The sequence below is a fragment of the Coffea eugenioides genome, chromosome 11 (genome assembly GCF_003713205.1).
Source record: "Coffea eugenioides isolate CCC68of chromosome 11, Ceug_1.0, whole genome shotgun sequence".
Lineage (NCBI taxonomy): Eukaryota > Viridiplantae > Streptophyta > Magnoliopsida > Gentianales > Rubiaceae > Coffea > Coffea eugenioides.
Window position 1 is genome coordinate 49,072,821 of NC_040045.1, and position 25,514 is coordinate 49,098,334.

A 25,514-nucleotide genomic window follows, 5' to 3' on the forward strand; every position below is an offset into this window, starting at 1 on the left:
CAACTAACCACCCCCAGAGAATTCGTGCACGCCCCATTCCACGCTATTTACGAACGTTCCTTAAATTTTGTCTTTTCCAAGCTGGATTGTCATCTGATCATAACTTTAAAATCCCGTCCTCCCACAACCCATCTGCACTAATTCCTATTCTCCTGTTCGCCACTGGCCAACTCGTTTTTCTTGGCATGTTGAAGTTAATTTCTCGTAAGAGCAAAGTGTTGCATAACGTGATGCCACTGCTACTAATCTTGTGGATGGTAATCATCCCGGATCATATTTTATTCGTCAAATGCGATTCCATTAAAGGTCCTAATTTTGCTGCGCCAGCAGTATATGTTTTAGGTGATTCCTTGGTTGATAGCGGCAACAACAATGCTTTGCCAACTCTTGCTAAAGCAAATTTTTTGCCTTATGGTTCCAATTTTCCTACGGGACCTACGGGAAGATTCACTAATGGAAAAACCGTTGCGGACTTCGTAGGTACAGACACATCCATTCTATTTTATTCTGTTTTCATTTTTTTTTTTCGAACACGATAAATTCTATTATACACCTACACTAAGGAGAAAGGGTGGACTCAAAGGGTTGGATCAATGGAAAATTCGGAGGGAATTGAATCGCTATCAGACTAGATATGTGCCTTTGCACCCGTTGGTGAAATTTTCACAAAACCTTGGACAAGAATACAGGTCAAGGGATTCGATCCCTTGACCTACATCCAAGGAGAGCTTTAATGCTCTCCCTGGTGGTAGGAGTAGTTGGTTTTATTCTGTTTTCGTTTTTGGTGGGGGGGAACTTATAGTTGATTCCTTTTAATTACATGTCCTCTTTCCAGCCTCTATATATATATATATAGTCTTGTTCTCATTTATTTATTTGGTTGGCTCATTTGTTCTTTTTTCCAGCTGAATTCCTGGGGTTGCCATTGATTCCACCATATTTGAGTTTAAGAGGTTTTGCACAAGCAAATCAACCAGGGTTGAATTATGCTTCAGGGTCATGTGGCATTCTTCCTGAGACCGGCAAGTACATTGTAAGATGTCGAATAACTCTTTCAGCTTCTCTGTAACTCCTATAATTTACCTTTTTTTTTTCTGGTTTGTTTTTCTCCCCCTATTTTTGGCAACTTCTAAACATAACGGCTAATTGGCATTAAAAAAACAGGCGATGATGAGTTCATGCACTATTGTCAGTTTCTCTTCTCCTTGGATTTTTGTTTATTGCAAATTAACTGATGTCTTTGGGAATTATGAGCGAAGACAAGAAATAAATTTTCAAGCCCTGACATTAATTACATTGAATTCAATTATCCAAGTCTTTGAGTGTAATCTTAGATGTGTATACCAAAAGCTTAATTGTCACACACACATACTTGCTTATTTGCCATCAAATTAAGCTCCAAACTCAATTATGCTAAAGAGCCTAGGGGGAGAGTTTCCCAAATTCATAATATGTGCCATTAACTCGATGGTTTTGTAGCGTTTAGGTATGCACCATTCCACTTAAGACGAGCAAGCTTTATCTATGGAGTTTGGTTTTGTTTTGATGCTAAGGTGCCTAGTTTATTTACCAATATTGCAAACATTCTCAGGGCCAGTGCTTGAGTTTTGGAGAGCAAGTTGATTTGCTTCAGCTAACAATTGAATTGGAGTTGCCCAGGCTTTATGAGACCAAAGAAAAGCTTGCAACTTACCTGTCAAGATCACTATTTGCGGTTTCTATAGGAAGCAATGACTACATCAACAATTATCTTCAACCAATATATGACACCAGGACACGATTTTCTCCTCAATCTTTTGCCAAACATCTCGTCGATACCCTCTCCCTACAGCTTCAGGTACTCCACCCTTTTCATTCCTACCGCGCTATCTTATCAAATCTTCTGAGGCTGAAGCCAAGTTTCAGAAATATCAGGGAGCAAACACAAGAATTTGACCATTCTTCCATCTAATTTTAAGTTTAAAAAATGGAAAAAAAAAAGCAAAATTGTTGGATTGGGATTGTGGAGGGGGGGGGGGGGATGCAATTCTGATTTTTTTTTTTGAAGGATTTTGTTTCAACAATGTGATTTAAATATTTTCTTCCAACGGATTGAAAAGTAACGAATTTCCAAATCTTGGTGTCCGCAAAAAAGAAAAAAGGGGGATCCATTACTAGTGGATTATACAATCATTCACGCACATTTTTTTTCCCTTTGTTCCGGCAGAGGCTATATCGATTGGGAGCTAGAAAAATATTTGCGTTTGAAATTGGACCCATTGGGTGTATTCCATCGATTGCGAGGAATATCAAACATAGTGGACAATGCGTAGAAGACATTAACGGGTGGGTATTACTGTTCAACGACCAGCTGAGTTCGCTGCTGAAGAACCTGAGCTCCCAGCTCCCAGGCTCTAATTTCACTCTTGGTCGGATTCATGGCCTTGCTTATGATATTGCTAAAAACCCTTCAGCATACGGTAATTTTTTCTCCCAAAACATATTTTAAGTAGACTGCAGGAGCATGCACCGTCGATTAATAGTATGGTACATACCAGCCTCTCGTACGATCAAGAATTTGAAGATTTTCAAGTATCAACTAACGTTTCTGGATTTATTTTGCTCCAAGGTTTGCGAGATACAAGCAATCCGTGCTGCACTACGTGGGCGAACGGGACCTCGGCATGCATTCTTGGCCTACCACCGTGCCCGGACCCAAACAAACACTACTTCTGGGATGGTTTTCACCTCACTGAAGCAGTGTATAAGGTTGTTGCGGAAAGCTGTATCTGGAACTCTTCTATATGCAGTCCCAATAGTATTAAAGAGCTGGTAACAGTCTGAAGATCCTCATCATGGTGTTCAGGTGATTAAAATCTTTACAATGCATTTCCCAGATTATTGTAATTGGATTTTCCTTTATCTCTTCAAATTGTGCTCATCCTAATTGGCTCATAAATTTACTCTTCTTTTGTAGATCGCATGCACTCAGGGAGTTTGGGGCCTAATTTGTGTGCAGGCTTCAGATCTAGACTGTTTCAGTGATAGTCAAAGAAAATGATAGTAGTATCTTTATACAAATTCTTGTATGGAACTCGCACTTGGTGCATACAATTTAACAAGGAACGTATATACACATACTGTTGATACTTCAAAGCCGATGTATATATACCTTTTTCTCTGGAGAAATGAATCAGAGAACGGAACTTTGTAATAAAAGTAAAAAAAGCCAGAAGGAAGGAGACTTGTGTAGTCCACTATTTTTATATACAACAGAGCCTTGCAGCGATTTACTAACATGATGTAGCCGCCTTGGTAGTGTCGACGACAACAAAACCAAAACTTAATCCACCAAAGGATGACAAAACATATTGAAACTCTAAAAGAAGCAACAAAATTCTACTAGTACTTTACTAGCTATCTCGTGAAACCAAGGAACAAAATAAGAGGGGTGTGACTTCTTGTTAGGGGGGACTTCACTTGTCAGGGCAAAATTGTGAGGCCTAATCCTAACGACATGTATATATGCAGTGTCGTCGGTCTTAATCCTTTGATCAGTTGTTAATCAGTGGGCTCGTGATTGTTGATCGGTGGTCTGTGGCGAGGGTGATCTTTTACACCGTAGTCCTTGCGCATGAGGTTTACAACCTCATCGGCTGCCTCAAGAAATGCTTTTGAAGCATCTTCATGAGAGCTGGAGGCTCTGGACTTTTGAGACGCACCTGATATTTTTCTCTTATCGTACCCAAGCTTGTTCTCTCTTTCTGTATTCGATAATTTATCAACCTGCATTTCGCTTCCTCTCAGCCCTTTTCTTCCAGCAATGTTAACCACCTTAGCAGCAGAGGTCTCCTCACTAAGATCCTGTTTTGCATAACAAGCCTTAATTAGGTCTCATAACACGAGGAAATTAGACTGATATGCCAATTACAGATAATGAGATTATTACTAAAAGCCAAAGTATAAGAAGCAGATGCCCACATTTTTAGAAGGTGCATGGCCTTGCGGTGCAATCCCTGCCACCCACTTTCCCTTCCTTCTACTTCCTGCAGAGAAACAAATTAAGATAGAAAAGAGTTGGCTTAGGTAATTAAACTCTGATAAGTTTCTACCACTGATGAATATTTACTGCTGCTGAGAAAGTGTGCGTTTACACACACACACACACACATGTATATATATATACCTTCATGAGCACATGCAGTAGAGTACTTGAGAGCAAGGGAAACGATGATAAACCCTATTATCAATCCAGCAAATCTTACGGACGCCATGAATGCCTTGATCACTTCACTTCCTTTCACTCATCAACGTCTTTTTTGTTTTTCAACTAGGAAATGGGAAGCAGCAGAAAGAGCAGAGTGTGGTGGGTTTTTATAGAGTTCCAACTTCAACTTAAGACAGGAGTCAAAGGTAGGGTACGTTGTCTACAACTGGCATTATTATAATGCGGTTTCTGCCTAATTTCAGAACTTTGGAAAACTCAAGCGACAGAATATACTACTACAAGTTAAAGATTTTTTTTTTTAATTGAATATAATTAGTATAAGAAAAATTAGTATACTTTTTCTGAATATTAAGTAGTCCACCAGAGGTGTAATGTTGCAGAAATTTAAGCCCTAGAATTAGTATTGGAGAGTATGTCAGTGTCATAAATGAAAGAGTACAAGTGAGATTTCTTCTTAAGATTAGAACTGAATAAGTATGCTAAGGATAGGATATTCTGATCTCTGGCTTCACAAAGAAAATTGAGAGATTTGACATTTGAAGTACAGAAAGTTTAAGATCTTTCCAATGGCATCTTTGAAGGTTAATTACTTCATTCATCCGGACTGATCAACTCATTCAACTATTTTATGTACTATTAATTAAGAAAAATAGAAACTTCACTCGGTCATTTGAATAAAATGTGTGGGGAATTTCTAGACACAGTCAATGCTGTTTGAAAATCAGATTCAGTAATTTGTCAGGTGTGAGCTGTTACTGTTAAATAATACTTGTGGCCGGAATTTTAGATAATGGAGTCAATTAGCAAACCTCTGAGTCAGAGATTCGTTTCTGAGCATTGGGGAAAATAAGACGTTCGTCCTTGGATACCATACCATCACAAAAAAAAATATATATATATTCTTGATTAAGACGAAGTTATGTTAATCGCACTTTTACCCAATCATATGCTTAGCAATATAAACTTAAAATGAACACGATTTAGGAAACTATTCTTCATTTTTTGTATAATTAAGCCAAAAACATATGAAGCAATTTCACATACATTATCAATTGCGTTGAGCGTTGCCTCACCATCGCAAGCAAAATAATAGCAATAATGGTGATAATAATCCTCCTCCCTTTATCCCATTTTGATAGTTCTAGTTTTTTATTTTTTCAAAACAGTTTAAGAAAAAATAGTTAACTTTGTTGGAAAAGCAAATGCATGTTGCTATTTTTATAAAATGCCTTTACATTAAATAGAATACAACTTTATATTAATTATTCATGAAAACTTGAATTGATGGTAAAAAAAGAATCAATTCTCATTGATATATTAATATGTTTTGGAAAATTTAAATGTATTAAATGGGGTAGGTTACATTCATAACAATCTATATTAAATAAGGTAGTTTAATTATACTAATAACAATCTATGGGCCTGTTTGGAACCTGAGTTTTTTGGGAGTTTGTCTAAAACTTTACTGTAGTGCACTGTAGAAGTTTTTGAAAAAATTTTGTAGAAGTTTTTGTAAGGTGAAAAATTTTGTAGAAGTTTTTGTAGGGTGAAAAACTTTTTTTTTCCTTTTCTTTTTTTTCTTTCTCTTTCTTTTTCTCTTTTTTTTTTCTTTTTCTTTCCTCTCTTCTTCTTCTTCTTCCTTCCCCCTCCCCCTTCCCCGTTACCTCCGCCACCCCCAGCAACAACTCCACCAATGCCACCTCCCGCCACCCCTCTCCTCTCTTTCCCCTTCTCCTCCCCTGTGCCCCGCCACCCCCCTCTACGCCTTCGCCCTCTGCCCCGCCACCTCCTCCCCCACCCCTGCAAAAGCTCCCCCGCCACCCCTCCCTCTCCCTCTCCCTCTCCCTCTGCCACCACCTGAGTTTTGCACATGAGTTTTGCAGCAACAGAAATGATTTTTTTTTCCAATGTTCCATCTCCCTCTCCTCTCCTTATCTTGCCGGCAGAATAAGCAGCAACAACCGAGTGTAATTTTTTTTTTTTTTTTTTTTGCAATTTTCCTTCTCCCCAAGCTGCGGGAGGGGGAAAAAGGCAGAGGGAAAGAGGGGAGGGGGGAGGGAGAAAGAAAAAAAAAGAAAAAAGAGATTTTGGAAACCAACATATCGGTCAAAGGGGGAGGGGAGGGAGAGAAAAAAAAAAAAGAGGAAGGCTGGCAAAAGTTGGCCGGAATAGTTATCGGTGCCGGAAGCGGTGGTGGTCGGTTGGGTGGGGGAGGAAAAAGAAGAAAAGTTGAAGGGAAAGTTTTTTGTGTATTATTTTGAAGTGTGTAAGTAAAAAACTTTGATAAATTTTTTGGGGTTCCTGTAGCAAAAGTTGTTAAAAAATTAGTAGCTAAAAAACTTGGCCAAAAACTCCACTTCCAAACAAGCCCTATATTGAACAAGGGTATTTTAGAAAAATTAAAAGATAATTATATTTTTTAATTGAAAAGTTGACTATAATTTGGGACAGAGGAAAAAAGAAAACAGGACTATCAAATAGGACGGAGGGAGTTATAATAATAATTGACTCTGTTTGGATTGTAAATTATTTGAGATATTTTTATTGTAGCACTTTTTATGATGTGATGCATGTGAGATAAAAAGGTAATTGAGAAGATAAAAAGGTGTGTTGGAAATTGCAACAATGATGTAAGCAAATAAATTTTGACAAATAATCCTCAATCCAAAAATGAACAAGGTGCCGACGCTTGCAGGAAAAAATACTAGTGTAGCATTAGATTCTGCGCTGCTTCTCCGACGGGGCAGAAAGAATACACAGCGTGTGCTTGCCAAGCAAGTGTACTTGGAAAAACTTGGGGGGGACTTCGGCTGCACTTATCAAGGCACATCATCGAGCACTAGCATGAAATGAAGAGCTGTGGGAAACATGAGCAGGTGATAATTCATAGAATGGCTAACATAGGTGTCGATTCTTGAGCAAGTTTATGCATTGAAAAACTACAAACTTTACCGTAAGGAGCTTTGGCACCCGAGGCCAGTGGCCATGCATGCCTCCTCCCAACATTAGCCTTGTGATCATCCCTTGAGAAGAGCGTTCCCTGTTGTAAAGTCGGTTCCATCATCCCTGCGTGGCCTTCTTCAATCCACTGTACATCTTCCTCTGTTTTTGGCTCTGATGCTGATTTCTTTGCGAGGAGTTCCTGGCCGCCTTCAATCAAATAAATATTAGTGGTCGGCTATTTGATTCGAATAAAATGATGAAGGGCTGCTGCTGCATATGGTATTTTCCTTGCTGAATGAGCCAGCCTCAGGAGTCAGGACACAGGAGCGCTCCCCTCCGCCAATTCCAGTTAGGAGTGTGTAAAATCAAAAAATTTTGATTTACTGACTCGAATTCGAATTGAATTTTGAATTTTGAATTCGGTAATTCGAAATGGAAATTGGAATATCCGATTTCGAATTAGACGAAATTGGGTCGATTTCGGTAATAGGATTTTTCAAATCGAAATTTTCGATTTCGAATTCACGTTTCAAGATTGAAATCAAAATCGGAATTCGGAATTCCTATTTTGATTTCAAATCTGTTTTTCATATATATATATATATAATATTTATATATATGTAATATAACATTTATAATAATATATATGTAATATATATTATAATAATAATTTTTTATATTCTTGAATTTGGTGATTCGAAATTCTTATTTCGATTTCAAATTCGTTTTCATATATATATATATATATAATATTTATATATACATATGTAATATAACATTTATATAATAATAATAATTTTATATTCATGAATTTAGTGAAATCGGAATTTGCCGAATTCTGAATTGAATTTAGAACGAATTCGAATTTGGTCGGAAATTCTGATACCAAAATTTTGAAAAATTTCGATTTCAAAGTTTTGAATTACCGATTTTGATTCCGATTCACACACCTAATTGGAACGAATTCGAATTCAGAATTGGTGAATTCGAAATCGAATTCGATCAGAAATTCTAATACCAAATTTTTGAAAAATTCGGATTCCAAAGTTCCGAATTACAAATTTTGATCCCGATCCACACCCCTAATTCTAGTTCCTCCAGTACACTTACTACTTAATATATTGCTCGGTGCTCACAAATACTCCAATTTTAACAGGTGTTGATTGTTTCGATATCCTTCAAAAAATTCATCAGGCAACTTGGATAATTTGCCGATGAAAATTAAATCAAACGGATGAATGGTGGTCAAGTTGATAAATTGCCGTGTACTTGAGCTCCAGAGAAAAGGCTATGCTGGCTTGTAAGGTGATAGATAGGAGGTTCTCATCCTCGATCTTCAAGTACACGTAGACGTAATCCACGTAATTAATGAACAAGCTTTGTGCTGTTTTTGGGAATCACAAAATTATAGGAGCACTATAAAATGTTCTAAAAATAATGTAAGAAGAAACGTGAAACAGGAATTAATTACATTAACTAGTAACCCTTTTTCTGAATTCACGACACTTCACATGGATGCCACAGTCGTAATTTTAAGCGTATCTTACTGCGGTATCCTTATCACTGCTGTTGCTGTTGAGAGTAGTGAACATTAGATTAGAGTGGGACGATACCAAGAAAGATTCTACCCCTGATATTGTTTATTCCTTGTGCTTTCTTCTGTAAACATCTTCTCACTTGCAAACTTTTGGGCACTCACAAAATATCTTTGAAGCTGCTTCTCCGCAAGTTCACAAATTAAAGTAACAACTCCAACTAATGAATTTGGTAGATATGAGGTTACAGAGTTTTTGAACTGTGAATGCTCAAACCGTTGGCCCGATTTTCGAAAATAAATTGGCCAATTGTAGTCCTTGGACAAAACAACAAATTCTTCATGGTTAAATGCGACGAGATCCTGCAGGTAATTTTAGCAGACTTTGTGCTTGGCTCACCCTCCTAGAAGGTAAAAGCCGAACCAGAGAAAAGTTATGCTGAGGGTGCGTTTGAGTGCAATTGATAAAACTGAAATCTGAATTCGTTAAGTCATGAATTCGTTAAGTTTTAAATGTAATAATTTCAGTGTATATCACATTCGGTCATAAACGAATAGCTTATCACTTAATTTTGGGAGTAAATTTTACCTCTGAAATTCAGTGCCGCTTAATTTATTCATATGTTCAACTTTTAGTTATCAAATGGTCTGAATATGTTAAGATTTGAATCCATTAAGTTTAAGTGTTGAATTGGACTAACAAACAGGACCTTAGATGATTATATCGCCCAAATATATGAGTGACACGTATGACTACAATCTAAACTACATTATTATGCTCTCTTTGACGATAAAAAAAATAACTGCTTTTGTAAGGAAAATCTGGAAGGAGTTGTACTTCACCTGTTTCTCATTTGAGAACTCACCAACCCAATAAAATGATGCCCTCACATAAGCAGTTGTCAAACCACTACTTACAAAGCAGCATCAGCGGGTGACTGAAACCTAAAGAAGATATTCAGGCACGCAAGTCTGACATTCCCTATCACTTAACTCCTTATAACCAGCCTTCACTGAATTTAGAATAAATGAGAGACACTAGCACAGAAAGAGTAGAAGCACTCGGGAGACCAGTATTAAACATATTAGCTTCTTTGATCCTCGACTCGACATTTTTCCTTGACATCAACCAAGAATGTAGACGGTAGGGTATGTAGAAAAGGTTTGTGCAAGAGGGAATTATCTCACTTTATGCAAAATTTTTCCCTATTTGTGAGTTCATGTTTCACTATTCTTTTGATTACGAAGAAACAGGATTTGCAATACAGCTTTGAGGCTACAATAATAAGGTCAATTCTTATTTAAGGACATAGAACGGCACAACCCAGAAACTGACAAGTGCGAAAGGACAACAAATAAGGTAGGTTAGTCACATTTATGCCTTCCTATAGCGAAAATCAAACGGTGGGATTATGGCCTGATGCTAAAGGTCTCTAATTCACGTCCGACTACTTTATGTATCAATACTGTTACAGTCCGACTATATGTTAGAGTATGTCCCCTTTACTCAATGCAGCTGCAAAGTACTGAAACAAGCCAGAAATCTAAAATGACCATGTAGTTTCTCTCCATAGACAAAGGTTCTGAAGACTATCTGATCAGAAAGAATGACAATTATAGGGCATCTAGGAACAAGAGTTAAACAATAAGCAGTTAAATCTTACTTCCCATCACGAAATTATTGAACACGTCAAAAAGAAAAGCACAAATCAGCAGTGATCTTCAAAACCCCTAGAATGAGCTTTTTATTGATTTAAAGTTACCATGTATATCCAATTTCAGTGACCTGTGAACCATCGCCAATGGGCTTACCAAATCTAAGCGAGAAGATGAAATTAAGAGCAACCAAATGAAACTAGGAAAGAGGAGAAAATGGCAAAGTATCTCAAAAAATGAAGCAGAAATTTTAATCATGCAACAATCTAAACAGATTATTGACATGGAAAACTAAAAGATATTAACAAAGTAACCACATAACCATATAAATGGCTCATCATGGTTGCATGGCAAATGGAGAATTAGCTTCTTGCATTCAGAAAGGCTGCCTAAAATGTGGGACCGCATTGTCTTTTATACACAAGTTTAACAACAAAATTTCTTCATCACCGTTAGGCTCCAGATTTGACCATTCTAGGTGCACCTCTGATGGTACTTCATGCCTGTACTGCTCCAACATTAAAGGATGAAGCGACAACCTCCAAAGCCGCAGCACTAATCAAAATGGACTATTGCTTAGAAAGATGTACTACTAAAGACAGGCTTCAACGTATTAATTTAAAAACATGGTACCAAATTAACAGACCGATGCATCAAATCTTGGCTCATAGAAGCAGACCTGGCTGTTGTATGATTGAAAAGCACAGCCAGCAATCCAAGACCAAGCCTTCTTATCCACATCATAAAGAAGGCTCTTACCTTGGGTCCAAGATGTAAAGCAAATTAAATTATCCTGTCCAAAGCATTCAAATCTTTCAGCCGATAATCTCAAAAGAGCTCGGAAGTACCTAGGTGGCATCCTACTTATCTCAACCCAAAGAATTTTTGTATGATCCAATTCCCAGATCTTCATACTCTGAAGATTGCTGTAAAGGCCTATTCTCCCCACAAGAAACAAGCGTTTCTGAGTACCCGCAACAAGATATCCATCCAGCAATGACCGAGGAAACTTTGCTGGTATGTGTTCCCATTGCCCTGTATCCAATCGATACATCATCAGACCAAGTGGTGAAAGAGTTTCCAAATACAACCTTGAGTCGCAAAATGCCATCTTCGAAGAGCAGAGATTCACAGCAGGCATTGTTTGATGAAGTGACCACTTGCTGAGCTTTGAATCATATACTTCTGTTGGCAAAGACTTATCACCATATATGTCACTAGTTGCAATGACTTTAAATGATCGATCCATCCGATCAACGACCATAATCAACTGCCTTTGTTGATTGTAATGCATGCTAGGCAATATCCTCCAACTTTGGGTAAGAGGATTACAAACCAAAGTCTTGAAAGTCAGCCCATCTACGCCCGAGAAACAGAGAAGACCGCCGGAGGAACCAACCAACCAGAATGCCCACAGCGGTAAAAAGGTAAATGGGATCCTAAACCATTGTTTTAATGGCAAACTAAACACTGAACATTGAGGTGTCTGCGGATTCCTCCAGAAAGTCAGAAGGCAAGGTCCATGAGAGGGCACTTGCGAATGAAACTTCAAAAAGCTATTATCTTGCAAAATAGAATTCCATCTTCTACAAACAGATCGAAGTCTAAATATCATGAAAGGCGGTACCCTAGCCAAGATTTCATTCAACAAATCTTCAGGTAGCATTGCCCATATGTTGTCTTCCATCTGAACATCCGGCTGAACAGCCTTGTTAAAAGTGGCAACCGTCTCTTCATCTAATCCCCTTGGTTTGGTCTTAATCACTTTTTGCCTCGAAGGACTTGTGTTCCTTGACCCAATTCGACCCAGTGGGCTAGTATTTCTTGACCCACTGCCCCCAAAATTGGTCGCTTGCCTCTGAAAACTATCCTCCTCCCGAAGAGCTCCATTTCTAACCAGTCGAGAATATGGCAATCTAAACCCTGATTCAGAAGATTGCCCCACTTCAACCATGGTACCAACACCCCCACTATCCCAATATCATCTGCTGACTTGAATAGCCAAAATTGAATCTTTCCTAGGCCCCATCCAATTGAACATCCATGACTATGTAGATAGCATCAGAACCAAACGAAGACGGAATCTCATCCAAGCAAATACCTAAAACCCGAATAACTGAATATTGGATGTTATCAAACATCATATGCAATCCCTAATTTTAGAAAGACTGCACCAAAAAATGGGAAATGCTGCTTCAATTGGAAAAATATACAGTTAGATCAGATAAGCCACGGGCCTAATGACTGAAAGCTCAAAGAATCAAAAGAACAGCTGGAATTTCACTGTACCGGTGAATGCCTTTTACTCTATAGATCCCGTCAATTAACTCTCAGTGAAGAACGGGATGAAGTCAACAAAAAGTTGAATCTTGACGGAGCTATCAGCACAAGCATACAAGGGAAATGGAAACTTTGTAGGAAAATCTGAGATGGGTTACCTCGGGGATGAACAAATAATCGTGAAAATCAACACTTCTAGTGGGCTTGTTCAGGTAGCAAGAATCTTACTCAACAGGCATAGGTCGATGTACTTTTTCCCCATTCACTCATATTCTATGTCTTGCCGGTGTCTGCTGTAACTTAACTCGACGTTTGATTGTTTTTGTCGTTACTCTAGTTAACGTGTGAAATTTTTTTTCAAAAAAAAATGTATGAAGTTTTGGGCTAACTTACAGCTGTCCTCGCCACGCCGATTCAAATCACAAGGCTTCAGAGAGCGCGTCATGGCATCAAGGAATAAGCTCTTGAAATCGCGGTCGTTTATGCCGGCCTCCTTCAGATGACGTGGATAAAAGCGTGAAAATTATGAGCAAGGTTGGTTCGCGCTTTTGCGTGACTCATCACAAGCCAAGGTTTATGAATGGTGTTCTTGCACCATAATATTTGCATCTTTACGTGACTGAACTTTTTGAAAGCGTGAAGAAGTTGCAATCTTCAGCATTGTAATAAGTTGTGCCTTTATATGAATGTAAATCTAAAATTGTCCATTTTTCAGTCTGTAACTGTAATTAATCAAGACACTGAAGCACAATCCATTGCAAACCACGCCTTTGCACCTGTTATTCTTCATAAATAATAGCTTTAAAAAAATGACCTAGTAAGTACTCGAATTTGTCCAAACATTGAGAGTAAGACAATTTATTGATGGTTAATTCGTTGTTTACATCACATTCCCAAAGTAGTAGTCAAATATTGGGATGTTTTCTTTTTCCCCTTCAGCGGAGGGAGGCTCCTTTCATGGGGCGTTTTCGGTTAACATTTCTCTCGTCTCAGGTGAACTGGTGTTGTTGGGAGCATTGCAAAAGCCTGTTGGTATATGGACGTATACATGATTGGGTTGGGCTCCGCTAGGATATATATTGTCTACGGTGGCTGAGGCCCTACCGGCCCAGAAGAAGTTGGCTGGCCTTTTTTTTTGCAGGGGATAAAGAGGAGGCTAGCTGGCCATTGGCTGCTTGTCAGGATTAATTATTTACATGGCTCCTGCAAATAGTATGCAGAACTCCACAAATCGAAATTTGAATATGCCGCCTTAGCATTGTGGTCCAGTTTTAATGAGTACATGAAATAAAAATTGAACTAGCCTCGGTCTGAGTGTTTCCCTCTCTCCTTTCTCCCACATCGGTCTAGTGAGGGTTGAGTGATGAGAGTTTAGGTCCCTTGATCCAACTTGAAAGTCAGCAATTGTCTTTTGAGTTTGATTGAGGATTAGGTTTAAAATTTCTTCTTCTCTATTGTTGGAAAAAATGAAATAAAAATTGAGCAAAAACAAAAGGAGGCAGCGTCATCTTTTGGTTTTTAGTACTTGCATTGCTTCATTGTAACATGGCGGTGTAGGACTGTAGGGCATGGTCCGGCGTAATTCCAAGATGGAAAATTTTGCCACAGTAATTTTCCACTTAAAAAATATTTCCAAACTAATGCAGCTTCAAAATTTATTTCCCTGCTAATATGGTTGTTGCCACACGGAATTTAAATATGGGAAACTAATCACGCTTAAACTTTCGCTTTTATCTTCTTTCATTTTGAGAGGCAAATCCCATTAAAATGTCAATCACTAATCTTAAGAGCTTAATTGTTAATTCACATTAGACAAATCCTTAATTATCTTTCAATAGCTCAAATTTTGCTACTTCTTCTCTATTTATTATTCATTGTCTACCTTTAGGAAATTTTTAACATATTTATAAATTTCTTAAATAATCATAGCAACTAAAAAAATTTTCTTACCATGTGTGTGATGAATTGCCATACAGATAAATTGAAAATCTTTAGAGATCTATTGTGTTATTTAATGATTTTTTTTACTATTAAAATGCATAAATATAACTCCTTTAAATAACGACTACTCACTAACCTTGGTGTTTATTCTAATGCCAATTATGACTTGCTTAGATTTTTTATGATGGGTCAAAAAAAGCAATTTTTTTATTTCTCTTTTCCTTTAAAATTTAACTTGTATAGTTCACGCTAAACTATGATCATTATTTTGGAATAATTACTAGTGTGTCATACATTCAATTTTTCTGAAATTTCGTGAAATGTATAAAGTCAAGAGTTCAGTGCATATGAAAATGCACGTAACAACAAAAAAAGAAAGAAACTTGTGATCTAACCTCAAGAATAATGTTAAGGAGGAATAATGACAACAAAAGAACAAATGCGGAATACAACCGAAAAATAGGATATACATGTAACATGGGTTTGCAATCTGGTGCGGCGATATGCATGGCACCAAATAGACAAAAAAAAGAAGAAGAAGGAAGCTCGTAATATAAGGAAAAATAATTACAAGTGATTCTTTTCTTTTAATAGGATCGTATGTGACAATAAATGGATTAACAAGGGAAAAAAACTGAAAGATAATTGCTTTGGAATTATTTTTTAAGAACTAGATTATTTTGACCAAAAATCCAGAGCTGAAGTTTAAGCGTGATTAGTTTTTCATATTTAAAGTCGCACGGCAACAAATATACTAACAAGGGAATAAATTGGAGGAAGATCATTGTGGTAATAAACTCGAAAATTTCACATATTAGGCTACTAGCTAACATTATAAGAAATGTAGATTAATGTTAACTAGAAAAATTCCAATTGATCGCGTGTATCTCTCTGTTTTTCTTTTTTTTTGCCTTGAAAGGAAAAAATATAAACACGAGATTCTCTATATATCTCCTTCAAAAAAAAGTTCCCATTTTCGTTAATTTTCAAAACAGAATGGTCTAAGTTCAGCGTGTTTACAAAGTTTCCTTTCTGAAGTTCCAATCAGCCCGAAGATATTGAACAATTCCCAAGGCAAAAGCAACGATTTTTTGACCTTTTTTATTTTTTTAAGAAATATTTAAAATCTGTCCCAATAGTACTACAGCTCTACTTTTCCCAATACAACAGTGCAATGTCCACAAGAATAGTTTTTTTTTTTCCCTGACGTAGTGGGTATCCGGGATTTGACGGATTATATTTCCGGGTTCGACTATTCCCACTTCACTTGTGCCCCCACCCCCAGAAGACACAAGACGATAATCGAACTGTGACCACACGGTGCCAGGACCTAAGGAGACACCTCCAGCACCAGCCGAGCCAACCCTGAGGGGTGTACACAAGAATAGTTGAGTTGAGTGTGTTTAGATAGTATGACCTTGTTTGGACAGCCGTTTTTCAAAGAAAAATTGCTACGTTTTCGGTGAACATATTTTTCAATCACCTTTTTACCTCACATATATCAAATCGTTACAGTAATTTTTCTACAAATAATATAAAAAAATATAATCTAAACACAACCTAAATTATTTACACAAATTTATCTACTTACTTTATATCATAAACACATTTTGCAATCACATACGTGTCATATTTTATTTATCGTTAAACCAACAAACCAAATCCTCCAAGTCATCAGATAAGTCCATCCATCCACAGCCAATCACAGAAACACTCTACTACCACTACTGGCTCCATCATAGATACTTACACACACATGCTACTACCTCAAACAATCGAAAAGGACAAAGCACAGCAAACTAGCTATCAGGCAAAGGGATGTCGGACCCAAGTTCCCGACGGACGGACCTCTTCCAGTCTTCCCTCAACCCGGCCCAGACTTCCCACTTCCGACACCATCATCCTGTCGAAGCCGTTAAACTGTCTCATCTTTTATAACTCAAAAAAATTTATCATTTTCCTCGAACCCCCCGGCCCCCCACACGTGTCAAATAACCAGATCCACATCACCATCTTTTCGTACAACCTGGACCGCTCCAAAAACTCATGTCCTTAAATCTCACGTGCCTCCTTCCCTTTTAACGGCGAGGAAATCCCTCCTCTTTTCCTTCCCCACCTCCGTTCAAACTCTCTCCCTCTTTGTAAATCTATATACATTTCTATACACACTTCTTTTTTGTATGTATTACGGCTAAAATTATTTTCTTGTAATTTATTAGTAGTGCGTAATATATCTATATATATCTATATCTATATTATTAGTAGTATGATGGTGGAGGAGTTTATTATTGTATGCACAAATCTAATCTAGCTCGTAGAAGCCCTAACATTAATATGGAGCGCCTTCTATGTTCCCAATCCCGCAATCCTTTCTAATGTTACAAGAAGAGAAGGTTTTTTAAGTATAGATATATTTGATTTATTCGGAGGTATATTTATTTACATTGGAGGGAGGGATGGGGGCCGTGACGTCCACGATGGCTGCCAAGTTTGCGTTTTTTCCGCCGAATCCACCCTCGTATGGGGTGGCAGAGGACGAAGGGACCGGGAAATTGAGGATGACGGGAGTCGCCGAGAGGGACAACGTCGACGTTTTGAGGCTGGCGACGAAGAGGGGGACCCGGATTGTGGCTCTCTACTTTAAAAACCCGGCTGCGTCCCTCACTTTGCTCTACTCCCACGGCAACGCTGCTGATCTGGGCCAGATGTATGACCTCTTCAGCGAACTCAGCCTTCATCTACGCGTCAACTTGATGGGGTGCTCTCTTTTTTGGCTACTCCCAGTTGTTTTCAGACCATTCATGCATGTATTCATATGTCACTGCTACAAAAGATTTGATTTTTAATGCAACCATGAAAGCGAGTGCGGTAGATTTAGCTACTGAGTTCGTGATGGGCCACTGGAGAGTTACTGGTTTTATTTATTTTTTTGACAGGGGAGATTGACCGCGAGTTCTAACCATTTTGCGATGCTTATTTTTTATGTTTCGATAGTAATTGGTATTTGATTGTTGGGAGCGGATCAGTAGCTCATGCCTGATTATATTGCTTTTCTCTGACAATTTAAAAGACTTGAAATTGTTAGGGAAGCTTATATTTCAAGTGGTTTTAGTTTTTAATCCTTTTTTATCCTTGTCGAGGTGAGGTGGATGAAAAGAAGGCAACTTTTTGTGCAGAGACGACAAGTAGAACTGCTTTCTTATATATGCTTGTGCATGTTAAACTTATTCACATCCTGACATTTGAGATTTGTTTACCCTAAAATGTTTTGGGCAGGTATGACTATTCAGGATATGGACAGTCTACTGGAAAGGTAGAGTATGGAGTCTTGAGTCTAACTTTTTTCTTCCATTTCGAAGTAGTTTCTGATTTAGGGCATGCTCGACTAAGTTGTCTGTTTTAATATTTGTACTAGCCAAGCGAGCAGAACACTTATGCTGACATAGAAGCGGCATATAGATGTCTTCTGGAGAAATATGGGGCAAACGAAGAAGATATAATATTATATGGGCAATCTGTTGGGAGTGGTCCAACTTTGGATTTGGCATCCAGATTATCACGGTTAAGGGCTGTGGTTCTTCACAGTCCAATCATGTCTGGTCTTCGTGTTATGTATCCAGTGAAGCGCACTTATTGGTTTGATATATACAAGGTAGCATTCTTTAACGTGACTATGAATGTGAAGCCAGTCCTCATGTCTGATCAATTTTACCCACACTCAATTCTCATTCCTGCTTAACTCTGCCTTTTCTTTTTCCCTTTGTTTTTATGAAATGCAGAATATCGAGAAAATACCATTGGTTCAGTGTCCTGTTTTGGTAATCCATGTAAGTATTATCTGCTGTTCTACCATTGTCTATGCTGTATCAGGAGTTTTTCTCCACTCAAAAGAAAAAATTGGGACAAGATGGAATTTTAGTGTAATTATTTTGCATTTTCTTTTCTTATGATGTTGGTAACTTACTTTGTTTTTTCTTTGTCCTTTGTTTTTTTTGACATTTTGCAATAGTAAATGGAAAACCCCTTTGCCGGTATTCCTTGTTGGCTTCATCAGTGGCATAAATGTTGTACAATAATTTCATATAGTGATTCACCATGCAATGCAGCTGGACCTTCTCAAATTGGAAATTTCCCAGTTGCTGTTCTTAGATATGCTGCTTTTGGCATTTACAGGGAACAGCAGATGACGTTGTGGATTGCTCTCATGGCAAGCAGCTTTGGGAGCTATGTAAAGAGAAATATGAGCCATTATGGGTAAAAGGCGGCAACCATTGTGATTTGGAGCTTTATCCCGAGTATATTAAGCATCTGAAGAAATTTATATCAGCTATAGAGAAGTCATCGCATTTTAGAAGTGGTTCAATGCCACCTTCAGATCAAATGGACGCTGCCCGTAACAGCACAGATTGTAGACCTAGATCAAGCACGGATCAGAGAGAGAAGTCTAGGCTGAGTATTGACCAGAGGGAGAAACCTAAAGCAATGTCAGACCTTAGAGAGAAGTCAAGAGCCAGTGTTGACAGGAGAGAAAGATCTCGAAAGAGTGTGGATTTTTCTGAAAAAGCAAATAATAGCTCAGAACAGCCGGAAAGAGCTAGGAACAGCATTGACCGGTTGGATTAACTTTGCTGCCTAAGCTTACATTTTTTGTTTTTTGAACTTTGGGATATTAGTATAGATGCAAAAGCTTTCTTTCTTGACTGTTAAAATCGGTGGTGCAGCTTTGGAGAGATGATGAGATCAGCAGTATTGTGCAATATTGATTGTTTCAAGCCTGCAGGAGCAAAGATCTGAGGATGAAGGAAAGGTCGGTGTAAAAGATATTTTTATCTTATTTGCTCTTTTCATTGGCCAACAATTTGTTTGATTGTCCAGTGAGAGATCTCCTTTATGCTATGTCCATAATTGCAGTAAAGCAGTTTAAGTTTGTTGGCTTATTTACTCCAATATTGTTCATTTTATTCAAAATTAGATACTGTATTGATGTCTTTATTCTTCTTCCATAAAATACATAAGTCGAGTTCAATATGTTTGGAAGAAGAATAAAAACATCATTGTTAATCCTAATTTCGTATAAATACCCGTTTAAGTTTGGCACTTTTATGTTTGGAATTTATGTCATTTAATCATGCAATCTTTGTGCAAGAAATTAGTGACTCTATTGCTCAGTCATGCAACATCTTGTGTTTGTGATTTTTCTTTTCTAAATTTTGCTTTGTCTAGGGCTACTAGTTTAGCCACACCCTAAAATGGAAACGAGGTAAGGTCATCTATCCCTTTATTCAGAGGGTAGGAGATAGAGATCCCTATTATTAGATTGGTGAGTGGCATCGGTGCACAAGATAAGACCACAGACACATGCATTGATCACCTATATGTTTTTTTATAAAAAGTTGATACAAGAAATCTCCTCTTTTTAAAGCCTTAAATGCTTGCAGTTTGTGTTCTAAAGGTTCTCTCTCTTGATGTATGGTTAATATTTATCAGGATATGCACGCTTAGAATGACCAAGTTCCATGTTCCTCGTCAACTGGCTGAGCTTGTCATGGTGAATTTTAAACTGGTCCAGGCTTGCCTTCTTTCTGTTGTCTGTGCGCTTTCTATGGATCACATGTGCTGAATGGCTTCAAAGAATTAAGGCTACTGAGAACTTTCTCTTCCATGTAAAGGTTTGCCTAGCTTGGATGATTTGTACAAATATGCGTTCATTGACCTCACAAGACTCGAAAACTTATACATATTTTGAGGAAATTACTTGGGAAATTAAGAAGGGGTTGGGATGTATAGCAGGGAAACAACTAATTTATGGCTTTTCCTTTCTTCAATTTTTATTCCGTGAGGGAGCTGGTGGCCGTGGAAGGGCAGGAATCAGGGGCCTGGTCATGGTGTCATTTTGATAACTTTATCTTTACAGGGTTCCACTGTAGTTTAACTTGCTCCGCTCGTCTTTCAGTTTCCAGTCTTGACGCCTTGGTGGGTATAATCCACATTTCCTAAGTTGGAAGACGTTCTATCCATCTCTACCTGGGAATTGGACAATGTCTTGCATACCCAGGAAGAAAAAGCATACAGAAATAATAAATAAATAAGTAAAGGCTTGTTCTTCAGCCAATGGGCATCAAGAAGTAAGCACCCCATATAACGAAGGAGTTTTGGGTTCAAAGACCATTGTTTAACCATTTCATTGTCAGAACGTGTGTATATATATGTATTGTATATATATGTATGACAGGAGGAGGTGGTGGTAGATGGCAGCTAATTTTTCCGGTAAGTGCAAAGACAGCCGTCGAATTTGTCACAACTCACAATGTTGAGCAAAACTATAAAGGTTTAAAGTCGTAAAATCCCATATAGTACCTATAATGTATTTCGCCTCTTCTCTTTCAAGCTTCCATTTCACTTACAAAGGCTCAAGTTCAGCAACATTTTGTAACAATAAAGCATTCGACGACTTCAGTAGAGGTTAAAATCCTATATAGTAATTAGAGACACAGAAACGCCGCCATGGCTGCGGCTCTTCCAAGGCTTTCGCTCTCGGGCACACTCCTGGTGCACCCCAATCGGAAAACACCAACAGCAGCGCTAACGACGTCATCAGTGGACACCAAGCAGAGATTGCCTTATAACCCACATCGCACCTACCCTGCTAAACCCCAAAAACCCCAACTTGATCTGACTCCCACGCTTTCCACCTCCAGCATATCGGTTTCCGACCTCCTGAAACGCGCCACTCCCGCCCCCTCCTCTACCACCGCCAAAGGTATAGTTAAATTACTAGTTACAAGTAATTAAAACGCAATTATTGTACAGAGGCCCAGAATACACCTTTTTTTTCTTTAAATTCAATTTGAATTAGCTGCGGGGTATTATTACGATAGGGACTCTCTGTGAAAGTGAAATGACGTACTTGGGATACGAGAGATGGCTTCCCAGTCCTCCCAAGGTGGAGAAGCCTCGTTCTGTTTTCAACGCGGCATCGTTGGCTTACATTGGAGACTGCATTTACGAGGTTTTCTTCTTCTTTGCTGTGCTTTTTAAACTTGGGGATGGGAGTTCAGGAAGAGTTTGAGAGTTAAATTAAATAACAATGGAAAGTTGATGGTATTTGGTAAGTATCAGAATGGCTACTGCTGTTGCCATAACTTGGTGCTAATCAGATTCTCGGCCTGAAAATTTGCGAGTAAAAATTGTATACGAAAGAAAGAATATTCTTTTGATAACTCCACACTAGTAAATTTTCGAGAATTTAATAAGTTAGCTGCTCTGATTTTTTATGTGGTTAGAGAGCTAATGATTTTCTCTTTTGAAGGTTGGTTCTTTTACTAATCTGTTTTGCTTTTACTACTTCCTGAATCTGATGATGCAGTTATATGCTCGAAGACACTTTCTTTTTCCTCCTTTGAATATTGAAGAATACAATGATCGTGTGACGGCAGTTGTGCGTTGTGAGGCCCAAGTAAGAATAGAATTCTGGTTTTCTTTTCATATAAGCTGAGGAAGTTTTTGCCTAGATTGCGTCTAGTATGTTGTACTTGTTTCTATGAAGTTACAAAGATTGTTGAAGAAAGCAATCTCATGAGCATAGAAATCCTTGTAAGACCACATATTTTGCTGCCATCCATCTAGGGCTGTCAATGGGCCGGGTCCGGGCCGGAATTCATTATTCCGGACCCGGACCCGAATTACTATGCCGGATCCGGACCCGACCCGTTTATCCGACGGGCCTTTTATTCTATGTTCCGGATCCGGATCCGGGTCTACCCGAATAAATTTACTAAAATTTATAATTTCTAATAAAAATGAGAAAATAATATATTTGTAAACTAATTTCTAACTAATGCAAAGAAAAAACCAAATAAGAAAAGAAATCAAATTAACTTTATTAAAATACATCACCCTAATCAAATTATATTGATAAATATATATTTTTTAAATTATTAATTCATTTATATCCGGATCCGGGTCTAATACGGGCCGGAATACTATATTCCGTATCCGACCCGTTTTTTTGTTTGACAAAACGGATCCGGGAAACGGAATTAAATCCCTACCCATACCCGCAATAATTTCACGGATCCGGTCCGGATCCGGATCTAGACCCGACCCGTTGACAGGCCTACATCCATCCCTAGCGTGGTTTAGTGCTGTATTCATATCTTAGGCTTTTTATCATTTTTTGTAGAAAGTGTTCAAATTGTAGTTTTACCCAAAAAAAAAAAAAGGAAAGGAAAAGAAAAAGTTTCTTTTCATTTTCTTTAAATTGGTTTCCCATTCTTTCACTACTTGTTGCATAAGAGAGTTGGTTCAGCTGAATAAAGAGTGAATCTATGTCTGCGTTCTATATTGACTTCCATTTCTTTTGTTTTTTCTCTTCCCGATTCAAATGCATATTCCTTGTTGTTTCCCAGCACAAATATGTTTAGAATCTTTTTTGATGTACTTGCTATGTTTCAGGATGCGATGCTGCAAAAACTTATTAATGATGATTTCTTGTCAGAACAAGAAAGGTTGGTGTTATGTTTATTTCTTAAAAGTGCTTCTTCAGAATTTTAAATTGTATGCAAACGTATCTTCTGTTGCAGATGAATAGGCATAGTCATTCCCTCGAGGGTAGAGAGAACTCAAAGTTCATTTACACCGAAGTAAAGGGGAAATTGTTGATATTCTAGTCTATCAGATGAAACAAACTTCTGAAGAATAATAATATTGTAGATTGTCGGTCCTGCTTCCTGGGCCCTAAGACAATGGAAAAAACAACTATGAAAGTCCCAAAGTTGATAATCTTAAGAGAAAAAGTGTCTCTATGAGATTTCTATGTTTCCGTTGCACTGGGGAGCAATTTCATCTCAAGTTGCTGCTGCCATTTCTTGGGAACCATGATCATTGTTTTCCAGAAGTTGTGTGTATGTTATTACAACTGCAGTTGTCTTAAGTGTGGCATCTGATAAGCACTTTGTGCAGGGATGTGCTTCGTTGGGGGAAAAATGTTGGTTCATCAAAAACAAGGACCAAAAAGCGTGCTGGGGTGGCTGTTTACAACAGGGCCTCTTCACTGGAAACTCTTGTTAGTTCTTCCTACTTACTGTACATATGAGTATTCATAGATGTATACGTATGTTAAGAAATTTGTTGATTGACTTTCATGTTTTTCCCTCCATTTTCAGTTTGTCAGTTCTATTGGGATGATACTAGGAGAGCAAACCATTGTTTAAAAATATTCATGTCATTCTTGTGTTAAACTTTGGTCAATTATCTCAATGTTATGCATCTGTTTTGTATCACCTCATTTATCTTGCAAAATTTGGTACGCAGTCATTTACAGCTCCATACTTAAATTTATTGATGCAAAGAGTTGAGATTAGGTTGTTTCTAAGCATGTTATCCTCTGTGGTTCTCCCCATGAAAAAGCAACTTTTATTGGGCATTCTACGAATGTGTTCCACAATCATTCTGAGATTCTTTTCTCTATGACCATATCTAATGAGATGCTTTGTTTCCTACAATTTATCTCTGTTACCACAAAGTTTTGATTTCAAGTGAAACAGTTTTATGTCAATTGTAGGTTGGCTATCTGTATCTGACAAATGTTGAACGTTTAGAGGAGATCATGCTGATGTTGGGCTTCTGTTCTGGTGCTTCTAACCAGTCAATTCCAAAGGAAGAAGACAGTAAGAAGTAGCACTTTTATATCCCAAAAAGTACAATGAGTTTCGTGTTATATCCAACTCCTGCTATATAGTTGCCCATTGTAATGCATGAATGCTTCAGTGTTAGAAATTATAGAAAATAAGTTTTTCACAGTTTTGGGTTGCAAGAGAATAACTGAGTTGAGGTAAAAATGGAGCTTCTTTTATAATCTGGGGGTAAAAACAACAAAATGCTCAGTCAACAGTTATAAACATTAAGCAACTTTATCCAAACTCATTTGATTGCTTCTCAGATGCATTTTAACTTATTTTGCTTACGTCACAAACACAATTTCGAATCAACTCAATTTCCAATCAACTTCTGATCTCACATACATCACATTATAAAAGATGCTATAGTAATTATTCAAATAATCTCCTATCCAAACACTAACATCTTTTTAGTTCTTCTTGAGCCTTGCTCTGAATGTAGTTAGTACAAGTGTTTTTTATTAATAGGGCAGTCTCTGAATGAAATTTCTGCCAGGTTCCTGGTGGATGCAGATGTTGTATTTACAGGCAATCAGACTTTTTAATTGATAGCCTCATCTGTTGCTCGTCTTCCTGCAGGCAACTAGAATTGCGGGTTATGTGAATTTTCAATGTCGCAGACAATGGCAATTTGGCGATGGTGATGACGAAAGACAATCTTTTGCTCCAAATTTTCATAGTTGGCCCTTTTTACTTCTGCATTGCCTGATGGTAAAATACATTCTTATATTGTTCCTAGTAGTTGAAAATCATTTTAGGTCCTTAACTAGAAAGATGCAGTACTAAAGTAACTCGCATAACTTTTCTCAGGCATAGAACAATTTGAACGTTTGTTGATATTTTGGTACAGCTCCTTTTTGCACATTGGTGTTTCAGAACACAACTGTCAGATGCCAAGATCAACATGATATAGGCTATAGCCAGGACCAAGTACCCAGTGCCCAGCTATCGTCTGAACATCACTACAGAAGTTGAAAAATCCGAAGCGGATCATGCTTTAAACTCTGCTCGAATATGCTTTGGAATTTCAGTGTTCACTTTTTCTTGTTTGTTAAATATTTATGCGTGATCCAGTTTCTTTTGCTGCACTCCCCACTTTTCTTTTTTGCCATTTTCGCGACCGCTGTTAACTCAGCGTTGCTGGCAGCTAAGGGAAAACCTGAAAATTGAACCACTTTTTGAAGTCCTGAACGGTTGGAAATCAGAATGGTAACTTGACATAATAAAGTACCATATGGAAAATCAGGGTTAAAACTTAACTGTCCTCCGCTCGGTT

General features: G+C 37.9%; 4 protein-coding genes across 8 annotated transcripts; 3 read left to right on the forward strand and 1 right to left on the reverse strand.

Moving 5' to 3' along the window:
• Nucleotides 1–230: 230 nt before the first annotated feature.
• On the forward strand, nucleotides 231–2,823 carry LOC113752807 (GDSL esterase/lipase 7). The gene is made up of 5 exons (XM_027296863.1): nucleotides 231–480; nucleotides 906–1,033; nucleotides 1,592–1,837; nucleotides 2,207–2,459; nucleotides 2,609–2,823. The coding sequence occupies exons 1-5, from the start codon at nucleotides 231–233 to the stop codon at nucleotides 2,821–2,823; spliced, it is 1,092 nt and encodes a 363-aa protein (XP_027152664.1).
• A 7,744-nt stretch (nucleotides 2,824–10,567) lies between these two features.
• Nucleotides 10,568–12,930, reverse strand: LOC113754023 (F-box/kelch-repeat protein At5g15710). Its single transcript, XM_027298336.1, has 2 exons — nucleotides 12,630–12,930; nucleotides 10,568–12,530 (listed from the first exon to the last, which is right to left on the reverse strand). The coding sequence occupies exon 2, from the start codon at nucleotides 12,292–12,294 to the stop codon at nucleotides 10,978–10,980; it is 1,317 nt and encodes a 438-aa protein (XP_027154137.1). The 5' UTR covers nucleotides 12,295–12,530; nucleotides 12,630–12,930; the 3' UTR covers nucleotides 10,568–10,977.
• A 3,514-nt stretch (nucleotides 12,931–16,444) lies between these two features.
• LOC113753477 (alpha/beta hydrolase domain-containing protein 17C) lies at nucleotides 16,445–20,386 on the forward strand. Its single transcript, XM_027297636.1, has 7 exons — nucleotides 16,445–17,319; nucleotides 17,838–17,874; nucleotides 17,977–18,213; nucleotides 18,341–18,388; nucleotides 18,735–19,174; nucleotides 19,283–19,368; nucleotides 20,049–20,386. The coding sequence occupies exons 1-6, from the start codon at nucleotides 17,018–17,020 to the stop codon at nucleotides 19,353–19,355; spliced, it is 1,137 nt and encodes a 378-aa protein (XP_027153437.1). The 5' UTR covers nucleotides 16,445–17,017; the 3' UTR covers nucleotides 19,356–19,368; nucleotides 20,049–20,386.
• Nucleotides 20,387–20,488: 102 nt separating this feature from the next.
• LOC113753478 (mini-ribonuclease 3-like) lies at nucleotides 20,489–25,323 on the forward strand. Of its 5 annotated transcripts, none has more exons than XR_003465042.1 (8): nucleotides 20,495–21,321; nucleotides 21,440–21,570; nucleotides 21,928–22,017; nucleotides 23,016–23,068; nucleotides 23,523–23,625; nucleotides 24,124–24,259; nucleotides 24,818–24,949; nucleotides 25,049–25,323. XR_003465042.1 is itself a non-coding variant. In XM_027297637.1 (7 exons), exons 1-6 carry the CDS (start codon nucleotides 21,066–21,068, stop codon nucleotides 24,238–24,240), a joined length of 750 nt encoding a protein of 249 aa, XP_027153438.1. In that variant the 5' UTR covers nucleotides 20,495–21,065; the 3' UTR covers nucleotides 24,241–24,259; nucleotides 24,818–25,323. The 5 variants fall into 5 exon arrangements, 3 of the variants coding, with proteins under 3 accessions (XP_027153440.1, XP_027153438.1, XP_027153439.1); XR_003465043.1 differs by having other exon boundaries at nucleotides 25,089–25,323; XM_027297637.1 differs by having other exon boundaries at nucleotides 24,818–25,323.
• The last annotated feature ends 191 nt before the right edge of the window (nucleotides 25,324–25,514 follow it).